General features: G+C 40.6%; 1 protein-coding gene across 1 annotated transcript in view; it reads right to left on the bottom strand.

The window, feature by feature from the left end:
- Positions 1-12599, bottom strand: part of LOC124605793 (protein Skeletor, isoforms B/C) — a 686779-nt gene that overhangs the window by 20060 nt on the left and 654120 nt on the right. Inside the window, exon 12 of the mRNA XM_047137685.1 lies at positions 1151-1306. Coding sequence (XP_046993641.1) covers positions 1151-1306 — 156 coding nt within the window. The remainder of the gene's footprint in view (positions 1-1150; positions 1307-12599) is intronic.

Genomic DNA, 12599 nt, shown 5'->3' on the forward strand with positions numbered 1-12599 from the left:
TTCACAAATTGAGCAAGTCAATAACATGTTAATCCACCTCTGGCCCTTATGCAAGCAGTTATTCAGCTTGGCACTGACTGATGGAGTTGTTGTATATCCCCCTGAGGGATATAATGCCAAATTCTGTCCAACTGGCATGTTAAAATGTCAAAATCCCAGTATGGTTGGTGGACCCTGCCACTAGTGATCCAAATGCTCTCAACTGGGGAGAGATCAGGCAACCTTGCTGGCCAAGGTAGGGTTTGACAAGCACGAAGACAAGCAATAGAAACTCTTGTTATATGTGGGCAGGCATTACCTTGCTAAAATATAAGCCCAGGATGGCTTGCCATGAAAGGCAACATAATGGAGTGTAAAATATTAACATACTGCTGTGCTGTAAGGAAGCTGTGGATGGCAATCAAAGGGGGTCCTTGCTATGGAAAGAAATGACACCCCAGACCAACATTCCTTGTTGTTGGGCTGTATAGCGGGCAACAGTCAGGTTAGTATACCATTGCTGCCTTGGAGAACTGTCTTCAGTGATGAGACCCTCTTTCAACTGAGCCCTGATGACCAGCAAAGTTCATCTGAAGTGCTAATTTGACAGAATTTCACACAATACCCTTCAGGAGGACATCCAGTAACTCCGTCAATCAATAACTGCTTGCGTGATGTCCAGAGGGTGAGCAAAATGTTATTGACTTGGTCAATTTGTGAAGCTCTTCCTCGTGAATAAATCACCGAATGTTTCTGAAACTGTAATCATTTGTTTGTATGCATTTGTGCATCACATCTACCCCCTTCAGATAATTCCTTCATGGTGCTTTGTTTCTTTTGTCTTAGAGTGTACATAGAACTTATCTTTCCCTCAGCATTTGTGGATATTGCACTTTGGATTACGTTTTGCATTTAATAGTGTTCAAAATGTTACACCAATAAAAGTAGATATTTTGTTTCAGACAGAAGTTTAAGACCACTGAAGAATTCTGTTTCTCCTTTTTGCATCTTATAGTTCATTGTAACCTGTTTTTAAAACTCCGTGAATGGTCTACATAATGTATTAGATCACAAATTTAATGCATATGAAATGGCATCTTTCTTCACAGAAGCTGATTTCACAGGTTAGTATTTGAATTGCAGTTTTAAAAACCAATAAGAAAATACTTGCCTGCCGTGGGATATGGATATCCCTCTGCATCATAGCCAACACCTGCAAAAACTCTCTGCTCTTTCTGATCCTCTTCCGACTTTTGGCCAAAACCACCCTCATCACTGTCAGTTATGTAGAAGGGATGGTAACGTGCAGGATTTGTGCGATCATTACCTGGGAGAAGAAAATAGCAAAATAATTATATAGTATTTCCGATTTTATAACACTAATTAAGTCGCTGTACATGAAAATTTGAATTTCAATATGAACTGAGTACCAGCAGATGACATTGTTGTACTTAAATGTGATGTTTGCACATTCTTGTATTTCAGGCATTAATCAGTTGTTTGTTGGTATAAGACATATATTATGTTGTTCATATTCACAAAAATATTGTCATAAGGATCTATCTTTTGCAGAACAGTTACATACATTTTTTAAGCATTATGTATGCCAATATGATGTTGATTTACAGATATATAGATGATTATTTACTTCTGTTTGAGAACTTATCTATGGTATGAAAGGAACTTTCAGGAAGAAACAACTTTAACTTGACATTAAGTATGTGCATTACGTTACAAGCTTTGTTCTCTGGGTTGATCCAGCTTCATTGCCATGTACACCACTTGGAAACATCAGAAACTGAAACTATTCCACTTTCTGTTGTTTGACTCATTTTTAGTAATTATTTTTACCCTTATCCTTCAGATAATTGTACTTATACAAGTACGGCATATCCTATGTGTATATTAAAAATGATTAATTTCTTATGTACAATGTATTTCCTGTAATTTTATAACATGTGTCATAATTTACCAACTGGTGACATTAGCGATATATTTATTTTGCTGCAAACTTATTACTTAAGAAACAGATAGTTTGCTACTCACTGTTGTTGAGTTGCAGACAGACACTACGAAAAGACTGCTAAGCAAGTAAGCTTTCAGCCAAAAGACCTTCTTCAGAATTAGACAACACACACACATTCATACAAATGGAACTCACATGCATATGGCTACTGACTCTGGCTGCCGAGACCAGTCTGCGAGCAACAGCTCATGATGGGAGAAGCAGTCTGGGTGGGGGCATAAGGAGGAGGCAGAGGCAGAGAGGGGTAGTGGTAGCAGCATAGGAGTGGGGGATGGTAAAGGCTGATTGTGGGAGCAAACAGGGATGAGATGGGGAGAGGGCTGGGCAGCTAGGTGCTGTTGGAAGGTTAGACAGTGGAAAAAGGGGGAGAGCAAGGGAGCAGAGAAGGAGAGAAGTAAGAATTCAGAAGGCTTTATAGTGCTAGAGAGGGAACAGGAAAGGGGACGACAGGTGGGTGAAGGACAGTGACTAACAAAGGTTGAGGCAACATAGGATATATTGCATGGAAAATTCCCACCTGTGCAATCCAGAAAAGCTGGTGTTGATAGGAAAGATCCAGACTGCACAGGCTGTGAAGCAGTCACTGAAATGAAGAACATTCTGCTGGGCAGCATACTCAGCAACTGGGTAGTCCAGCTGTTTTTTGGCCACAGTTTGCTGCTGGTCCACATGCGAACAGACAGCTTGTTGGCTGTCATGTCCATGTAGAATGCAGCACGGTGGTTGCAGCTTAGGTTGTAGACCAAATTTTTGGTTTCACAGGTAACTGCACCTTTGATGTGGTGATGAGGCTTGTGACAGGACTGGAGTAGGTGGTGGTGGGAGTATGTATGGGACAGGTCTTGCATCTAGATCTATTATAGGGATATGGGTCATGATGCAAGAGGTTGGAAGGAGGGGTTGAGTAGAGATGGACGAGGCTATTGTGTAGGTTCTGTGGAGAGCGGAATACCAGTGTGGGTTGGGAAGGATGAGTAGGATATTTCCCATTTCGGGGAATGACAAGAGGTAGTGAAAACTCTGGTGGAGAATGTAATTCAGTTGCTCCAGTCCCACATGGTACTGAGTCATAAACGGAATGCTCCTCTGCAACCACAAGGTGGTACTTTGGGAGGTGGTATGTGACTGGAGAAGCAGTGCACAGGAGATCTGTTTCTGTACAAGGTGGAAGGGTAATTATGGTCTGTGAAGGCCTCAGTGAGATCCTGGTATATTTTTAGATGTACTGGTCATCACTATATATGCAATGACCATAGGTGGCTAGGCTGTAGGGAAGGGACTTCTTGCTGTGGAAAGGGTGGGAGCTGTCGAAGTGAAGGTATTGCTAGTGATCGGTAGGTTTGATATGGATGGAGCTACTGAACTGCATGTCAACATTGAGGAAGGTAACTCATTAGGTTGAGGAGGACCAGGTGCCATGAATGGGGGAGAAGGTGTTGAGATTCTGGAGGAATGTGGATTGGGTGTCCTCCTGGTTGATCCAGATCACAATGTTATCATTGAACCTGAACAAGTTGAGGGGTTTGGCATTCTGGATGATTAGGAAGCATTCGTTTAGATGGCCCATGAAGAGGACAGCATAGTAAGATGCCATGCCCTTGATTTGTTTGTAGGTGATTCCCTCAAAGGAGAAGTAATTGTGGGTATGGATATACCGTATTTACTCGAATCTAAGCCGTGCTTTTTCCGGTTTTTGTAATCCAAAAAGCCATCTGCGGCTTAGAATCGAGTGCAAAGCAAGCGGAAGTTCTGAAAAATGTTGGTAGGTGCTGCCAAAACTAACTTCTGCCGTCGAATATATGTAGCGACACAGCCATGCTTTGTAGGCACAAAGATAAATACTGGCGCCAAAACCTCTGCGTCAGTAAATAAATTAAAAAAAAAGGTGGAAGAAGAGCTTTTTTTCTCCACCCCGAGCTTCGACCACTGCATTTTTATACCCCGAGCTTCGACCACTGCATTTTTATACATTATCCAACGAAGTAAGTACAAATTCCGTATTGTTCATCTTCAAATGTAGCAGAATTTGAATGTACTATGAAAATCCGACTGGCAAGACTGGGATGTTTGTCAATATGGCCAACTCTACTTTCTGAATTTTTTCCTACCTGTGAGAAGAGATGGTTGCTAATAGGAACCCGATGAAATGTGAATCACATGCAGTATTCTCTTCACCATGAGAATAATACGAACATCAACATTTTGCCATGTATTCTTTCGTGTTTGCTGCTATCTCATTTAAATCCTGTTTGCCTAATAAACTACGAAACTAGAGTGAGACAACAGCAAACACGGAAGAATATAAGTATCGTGTCATGTTTATATTCGTATTATACTTATGCCTAATAGTGATACAGTCAGAAATGAAGCACGGCAACTGACTAGATTTTTAATTCTAAGGTGACTCTAATTTCTGTGCAGAATTAGATGTACTAAAGAAGCGGCCGCAAAGATGTTCAAACGGAGAAACATTTTCGCCTAACTCTCGTTCAGAACACGTTCTATCATACGCAGTCTATTATTTGGTTCTTGTTGATCATTATCAAAGAAAGCAGCAGTGTAAGTAACAACAAATAGCAGTCTCTTGCCATTGTTTCACTAATGAGACAATTCCTCTCTCTTTTTTTAAATTGTAAGCAGCGGTAGTGCGCACAAAAGCAAGCCATGCCGCGAGCGGTGACAGGCCGTATACACGCAGTATCAGAATGCGACAATCAATGCATGAGACAGTACAGTAATGCATTTTCTGCTTAGAGTGATGTAAACACCTATAACAAACAAAACGGCACTTATCAGATCAAAGCAAAATAAGCAATCGATTCAAACCAGATGAAGCACGTGAAAAAGGAAGGGTATCGGTATAAATAAGGACGGAGCGCCTGACGCATAGCAATGGCTACCTGGTAAAGCTTAACTAGTAAGCTTACGACTCGAACCAAACTACTGTAGCTGTATCGTCATTCATTCGACCTAAATTGTGTCTCATATTACAATGGACCAACTTTGTTTCAATTTGGAGGTGCGGCCTAAAACTTTTCTCTCCTCTTGAATTTTGAGTCTCAAATTTCAGGTGCGGTTAGATTCGGGAATTTTTGTTTTCTTTATTTCCAGTCTCATTTTTCAGGTGCAGCTTAGATTCGAGTGCGGCTTAGATTCGAGTAAATGCGGTAGCTGTCATGGTGACCAGGAAAGAGGGTGTAGGTTTGGAACACATTGAACATTGGGAAAGGTAGTGTTCAATAGGGGCATTAGGGATTTTAGAAAGGGAGATGGCATGAGTGGCGATGAGTAGGGCACTATGTGACAAAGGAATAGAAACTCTGGAGATTTGGGAAAGGAAATGATTGATATCTTGTATATAGGAGGATAGGTTGTGGGTTATAGGCTGAAATGTTGGTCTTGAGAGCAGGTATTCTCTGAATGGGGGAACAGTAACCACCCACAGTGGGGCATCCTGGATGTTTGGGTTTATGGACTTAGGAAACATGTAGAAGGTAGGAGTGCAGTGAATGGTAGGGGTGAGGAGAGACACAGAAGAGGTTCAGGGACGGCCCTGGGGATTTGAAGAGAGACTGGAGATCTTGCTGGATATCTGGAATGGGGTCACTGTGGCAGGGTCTGCAGGTGGACAAATTTGACAGCTAGCAGAGTCCTTCTATCAGGTAATCCTTGTGATTCAAAACAGTGGTGGCTGAGCCTTTATCAGGGGATGGGATTTTAAGGTCAGGATCAGTTTTTGGGTGGTGAATTGTAGTTCTTTCTGTGAATGTGGGGTTAGCTTGCATCTTGAGGGATTAAGGGACTGATACTGAGGCAAGGTTCAAGGCTCTCAAAAGTTAACAGGGGGTGATTAGTGGCAAAGGGAGTGGATCACTGTTGGATGGAGCAGGAATTCAGTCAGGCAGGTTTCAACATTGGTCTTTGTTTGAGTCTGAATGGTAGGTTGATGGCAGAAAAGTGTTTCCACTGTAGGGACTGAGAAGAGGAGAGAAGGTCCTTAACAAGTCCAGCATGACTGAATTTGGAAGTGGGACAAAATGGACTGATATTTCTGTGGCACTAAGACTTTTGTGTGAAAGGTTCACAACTGTGTTACAGGTCTGTTTAGGTTTTCGATTCTATATGGTGGTGGGAGGGAGCTTTTGAGAGTGGAGTAAATGTAGTAGATCAGTGAGTCAGGATTTCTCTGCTGTGAGGGGATGTGGGGAAGGTTTGGCAGCTGTTATAAAGATGGTGGAGAGTGGTAGAGTGGTAGATCTTGGGATTTAACAGCAAGAGAATTTTACATATAGAGAGGAGGTATGGCAAGAAGGTTTGGGCCTAATTTACATGGTTTTACTGGATGATGTTGGTAAGGACTAAGGACTGGCAGAATCTCAACAGATGGCAGTCATTGTGGAAGGAGGGATTGCAGCCAGAGATGGGTAATTTGATGGTAAGGCCATTTGAGGGGATTCCATGAGCCAAATAACAGTGCAGCAACAACATGTTTGGTTGAGTTCTGTCTGGGAATAAGTAAAAATTTCTGTATTGGCGCAGATGGAAGGAGAAAGTTTCCATGGAAGAGGATAAAAATGCATAAATTAAGTGGGAATACATGCGAAAAATTTCGCAAAGATACACCAAAACATAAGGAAAAAATACAAAAAGGATGGAACTGATGATGTATGGGGAAGCAAGAGGAAACCTTAGATAGTAGGCCGATAACAGTACGCAAAAATGGATTGAAAGTGACTTTAAAACAAAAGATCAATGATAAAAATAAATAAAAAGATTATGGTGTGGTTTGCAGGTTGGTGGGCAGATATTTATGAAGAAGGGGGCCAGCAGTCTCATGGCTCGTACCCCTGTACTAGACCTAGGTGCAAGACCTGTCCCATACATACTCCCACCACCACAACTGCAGTCCTGTCATAAGCATCACCTATCCCATTAAAAGCAGTATTAACTGGTAAACCAGACATGTGATTTACAAGCTAAACTGCAAGCAATGTGATGCTGTCTATGTGAACATGATAACCAACAAGCTGTCTATCTGCATGAATTCCACTGAAAAACTGCGGCCAAAAAACAGCTAGATCATCCAGTTGCTGAGCATGCTGCCCGGCATAACATGCTTCACTTCAATGACTGCTTCACAGTCTTTGCCATCTGGATCATTTCTACCAACACCAGCTTTTCTGAACTATGCAGATGGTAACTCTCTCTGCATTATATCCTGCATTGCCATAATTCTTCTGGTCTCAACGCCTTTGTTAGTCACTGTCCTTCACCCACATGTCCCATTCCCTGTTCCCTCTCCAGCACTACACAGCCTTCTATTTCACTAGCATACCGATAGTCTTTTTTATACTTATCTCATTTTCTGGCCCTCCCCCTCCCCCACCGGAGAGTCTAACCTCCGAACTGCACATAGCTGCCCTGCACACTTCTCGTTCTTCTGGTATGCTTCCACAATTAGTACTTTACTGTCCCCCACCCCTACCCTGATTTCCCTCCCACTCCTCCTTGCCCGTAAAACCCAGACTGCTTCTCCCATTATGTGCTGTTGCTCGCAGTCTGGCCTCAGAAGCCAGAGACAGTGGTCACATGTGTGTGAGTTGCATTTGCATCAATGTGTGTGTGTGTTATTCAGAAGAAGGCCTTTTGGCTGAAAGCTTACTTGCTCAGCAGTCTTTCTGTTGTACCTGTCTGAGACTTGGCATCTGCACTATATGGTAAGCAGCAGTCTCTCCTTTTCTTAATATTGTCATTATCGCATCCCAGATTATCCATTGCTTAAGCTTTATTAATTACAGGAAATGAGTAACTGACATTGCTGGAAAACTTAAAGGTGAATTCCAAGTGTGCTAATCAGTAGTTGTGAGAGTAGTGACTCCACTGATTACACAGCCTTGTGACCATTCTTTCTAGCTGCCCATTTCAGTTTTCTGAAAACTAATTAATTTAAAAGATATTCATAATTACTGATCAGCCATGCTCAAATTTATTTTTGCCACTTGACCCCTTGTGCCTGTTTAATTCTAAGATCTGTCATTATACTTTTTTTGCCCTAATTTTTCTGAAAATTTGTACAAATTAACAAAATCTCAAACTTGGCAACTTTACCAATAAGTAGGTAATCTACCATATAGCCGGCCAGTGTGGCCAAGCGGTTCTAGGTGCTTCAGTCTGGAACCGCTTGACTGCTACGGTCACAGGTTCGAATCCTGCTTTGGGCATGGATGTGTGTGATGTCCTTAGGTTAGTTAGGTTTAAGTAGTTCTAAGTTCTAGGAGACTGATGACCTCAGATGTTAAGTCCCATAGTGCTCAGAGCCATTTGAACCATTTGAATCCACCATATAGGAATAGGGTGTCCTAATCAAACAGTACTGAGAACTTTTATATTTTTTAAACTCTTTTTTAGTTAAGTCAAATCTTTGTTGGGACTTATAGGTCATCTGTTCATTTAAATTTTTGCTCTACCATTTTATAAACTATAATATAATCATCAAGATCAGGAAATACCATTACATCTGTCTTCATAGACAACCCCTACCCCAAAAATCTTGTCTGCCACCAGCATTCATACCGTCAAAATCTCTTTGCCAAATATCTTTATATCCTTGCCAGGTAGGACTAATGGAAGAGATAGAGAAGATCCAATGAAGAGCAATGCATTTTTCACAGGTTTGTGTAGTCATCACAAGAGCTTTACAGAGGTGCACTTGTGACAGACACTGCAAGAGAGTCATTGTACATCATGAGGTGGCCTGCTATTGAAATTCTGAGAGACTATGTTCGAGGAAAGATTGCAAAACGTATTGTTTCCTCCCACATACATCGCAGGAAATGACCACAACAAGAAAATTTGAGAAATCAGAGCTAAGACAAAGGTTTACCAACAATCGTTCTTCCCATGCATTGTAAGGGAAGCGGGGATCAGATAGTTTTACAAGAAGTAACCTCTGCCACACACTGTCAGTTAGCTTTCAGGATATTGATGTCTGAAGGACAGACAAATGAAAAGCAGACACCTGCCACAGTAGAACAATGGGATGGTTCCATTCAAAAGTAACATCACACATGTTTACACATTTTTCCTACTGGGAGAGAAGACTATCAGTTTCTGCTTCATAGAATGCGATCGGCAGCTGATATATCCACAACTGCACCCACGGTTGCAGTTTTTCATCCAGCTGAAACCAATGCCCATGCACATATTTCTTCAGGTCACCAGAGATGTAAAATTCACACAGTGAATGATCTGGTCTGTACGGATGTTTCCCAACCACATCAGGTTTCATCCGATTGGAAGTAAGGAGGCAGTCATTATTGTGAAACAGGATGACTCTGTCCAATAGCCTGAGAGAAAATGGCAAAGCCAACAGTCAAGACACCCCATATCTCCCCTGACAGACAAAGATAGAGCAGTGTTCAGTTTTAGCAATTTAGTCTATTTCTCAATGCCAATGACACTAATATCTATGACACTAAAGTCAACATTGCTGTGAGAATTAAAATAGGACAATGGAAGACTCCTCGTGTTTGCTGCTGGATACTAAAATCAACTTGATTCAATATTTTGGCAATCCAACTGTTCACCATCTTCAGGAGAATGCTGGTTCTGCTGCTGACTCCCACTGAGAACTGATGCCAAGGGTGCAAATTGATGTCCTAAATAGGCATCTGTACCGTACACGGCGCTTGCGAAATCCATCACAGTTGCTACCCTCCAAGACTGGGCAGGTGGCACTGCCCTTAGTAGAACACCAGTGGTAATGATATATCTTACTCAGAGACAATTTTCGAACATTCAGTATGGCTGCACTGAAGAACGTTCTGTTCTGATGTGGGATAGCTCAGGGTTCCATATCCTGCAAGGAGGAAATGCATTGTCTCTATTAATCAAATTATCTGCCAACCTAATTTCAATTCCCTCTTTATAAAGACTGCTCCAAAAACATGAAGTGTTGGCAACTATCACAGTTTTGTCAATTTCATACTGTGTCGCTCATTTAAACAACATTCTGCTACCACTGATTTTTCTGGCTATTGTAGCCTCCTATGACAGCAATGTTCCACACACCTAGCTTTTTACAGTCTAGATGAATTTTTAATTAAATAAATTGTAAAATTTTAATATTATATAATGCAAGTTGACATAATGCCACTAAGTATGTTATTTAACTTGAGCTCTGTATCTATGTGTGCTCTGTATCTGTTTTCTATAGTGCTTTAATGATTGCAAGAAAATATGTATTTTCTTTTTTATTTATTGCTGCTCCAATAATTTACTGTATAAATTTTTATATAATTATGTACTGTATATGCTATAAGATTATCACATTGTATTTGTAAAAAACTGACTCATTCCACGTCCTCGTGAACCCAACACATTTGGACCTGTGGAACATGAAACCAAATCAAATCAAATCACCTATCATGGACTGTGCATATTGAATGGCTGGTGTCAATGTGGGAAGGCTTACATTGGCCATTCAATATGCACAGTTCCTGTCACGACATGGCCACTAATTGGTAGGTACTCCTCCACCCCCAATACCAGTCCTCCCTCACCTCAGGAAACACAGTCTGCACCTTCAGCAAGGCTTTGACTACATCTTGTCATGCCTTGAGCTGAGAAATTCTACCAGATATTGGACTATTACCAGCAAAAGTAATAATCCATGAAGCATTTGGCCTACCTGGTATCCTAGTCTATTACTATGCCACCCCTGCTCCCAGTTTTGTACTTCAAAAGTCATTTCCCAACATATTACTTAGATACAAGACTTGTCTCATAAACCAACCCAACACCTTCTATCACAGTCCAGTTACAAATATTTTGTACCCAATGAGACATATGTACGTGTTTGAAAACAGCTACATCGTATACCAACCATCGTACAATTATCATGCAGTGCTCTATGTGGGTATGGCCAAATTATGCAGATGTGAACTGCCTTTCCAGCATATCCTATTTTTTCACAATCCATCTCATTTTTTCTAGTTTTCCACCATAGTCTCCCACCCAAACCATGTTCTCCCCTTCTCCATCCCCCTTCTCCCCACGCCCTTGCCTCCTCCCACATCATGCTGTCTTTCTCATCTATATTCCCTGAAAAAGCTGACCTACAAATCTCTTTTTAAGAAACTAAGTTAATCTGCACCAAATGTAACATTCAGAAATTAAACACTAGGTACAGGCAAATGTAAAGGGAAAAACATGTCAAATATCTCAGTGTAATTATAGATTCAGAGTGGCTGGAAAGTACAGAGAGTTTGATTAGAGAAACTCAAAAGAGCATACAGAAGAACACGCGGCATCTACAACAAAAAGTGCATTTCCATACATGCAAAGATTAGACATTACAACACTGTGATCAAACCTGAGGCTCTGTTGAGAGCGAAATCTTAATTTTCACCAGAAAAGGCGATCTGGAAAACAAATTGGAGCAAGAATAAAGGATTATGAGGAAAGTACTTGACCCAGAAAAAACAGAAGACAGGTAAAGACTAAAACACTGTACAGAAACAGAGGAGGAAGACAGATGTGGACCAAAATGTTGTGCAGAAACAGAGGATGTATCACATCGGCCAGCAGATATTAAAAAACAAAGATCAAAATTTTATGGAAATATTCAGTGATTCTCAATAATGAGGCTTACACACAAGATTATGATACACATCAAAAATTAAAGAATATGCAATGAATCCAACAAACTAAAAAGGACCTTGAGAAAATCCCATATAGAGGCAGTGAAAGCAGTAGATGGAAATCTGTTCAGTCAAAATTTAAAATGTTGGATACTACAACCAGTGGACTGAAGAAAAAAGAAGCCCTTTGAGAGAGAGAGAGAGAATGAGAGCTATATGGGAGATCAGAAAAACAAATCTAAAAGGCAATTTGAGACCCAACAGGGTCCTCTCTCTCTCTCTCTCTCTCTTTCTCTCTCTCTCTCTCTCTCTCTCTCTCTCTCTCTCACACACACACACACACACACACACACACACACACACACACACACACAAACAAAGAGAGAGAGGGAGGGAAACAGAGAGAGAGAGAAAGAATGTGAGTGAAACTGTATATTTAAACTAGAAAAAGAACAGTAGCTAGGAATCTGCAAGCAGTACATTTGTCTTTGTGCTAACCACCAATCAGCAGCAGATAAATAGTTGCCAATCGATTGTATTATTTATTATGTATTCATTTCAGACTGATATATTCTCTTCTGTTTTTATCAAATTTATTCTCAATTCCAGACAAAATTTTTTATTTGCTTATTTATTTATTTTTTGCTCATGGATTGCAGTTGATAATTTTCAGTTGAGAGTGTGTCTCATATAATTTTGTATGCTGACTGCATTTACCATGTTACATTACACTGAGGCTTAATTACTATGCATATACAATAAATATAGACTAAAAAAATCAAAATGACACTTTACAGGCACATAAATGGTTATTATATATTTTCTGTTACAGTGTATGCTATCTCTGATTTAATGGAAATAATTAAACTGTGCATTTTATAAAAAAACTTGATAACAATTTTAAATAATGTAATATTATGCTGCTCACAGGTAAAGTGCCAGAAACAATACAC

Source organism: Schistocerca americana, chromosome 3 (genome assembly GCF_021461395.2).
Source record: "Schistocerca americana isolate TAMUIC-IGC-003095 chromosome 3, iqSchAmer2.1, whole genome shotgun sequence".
NCBI lineage: Eukaryota > Metazoa > Arthropoda > Insecta > Orthoptera > Acrididae > Schistocerca > Schistocerca americana.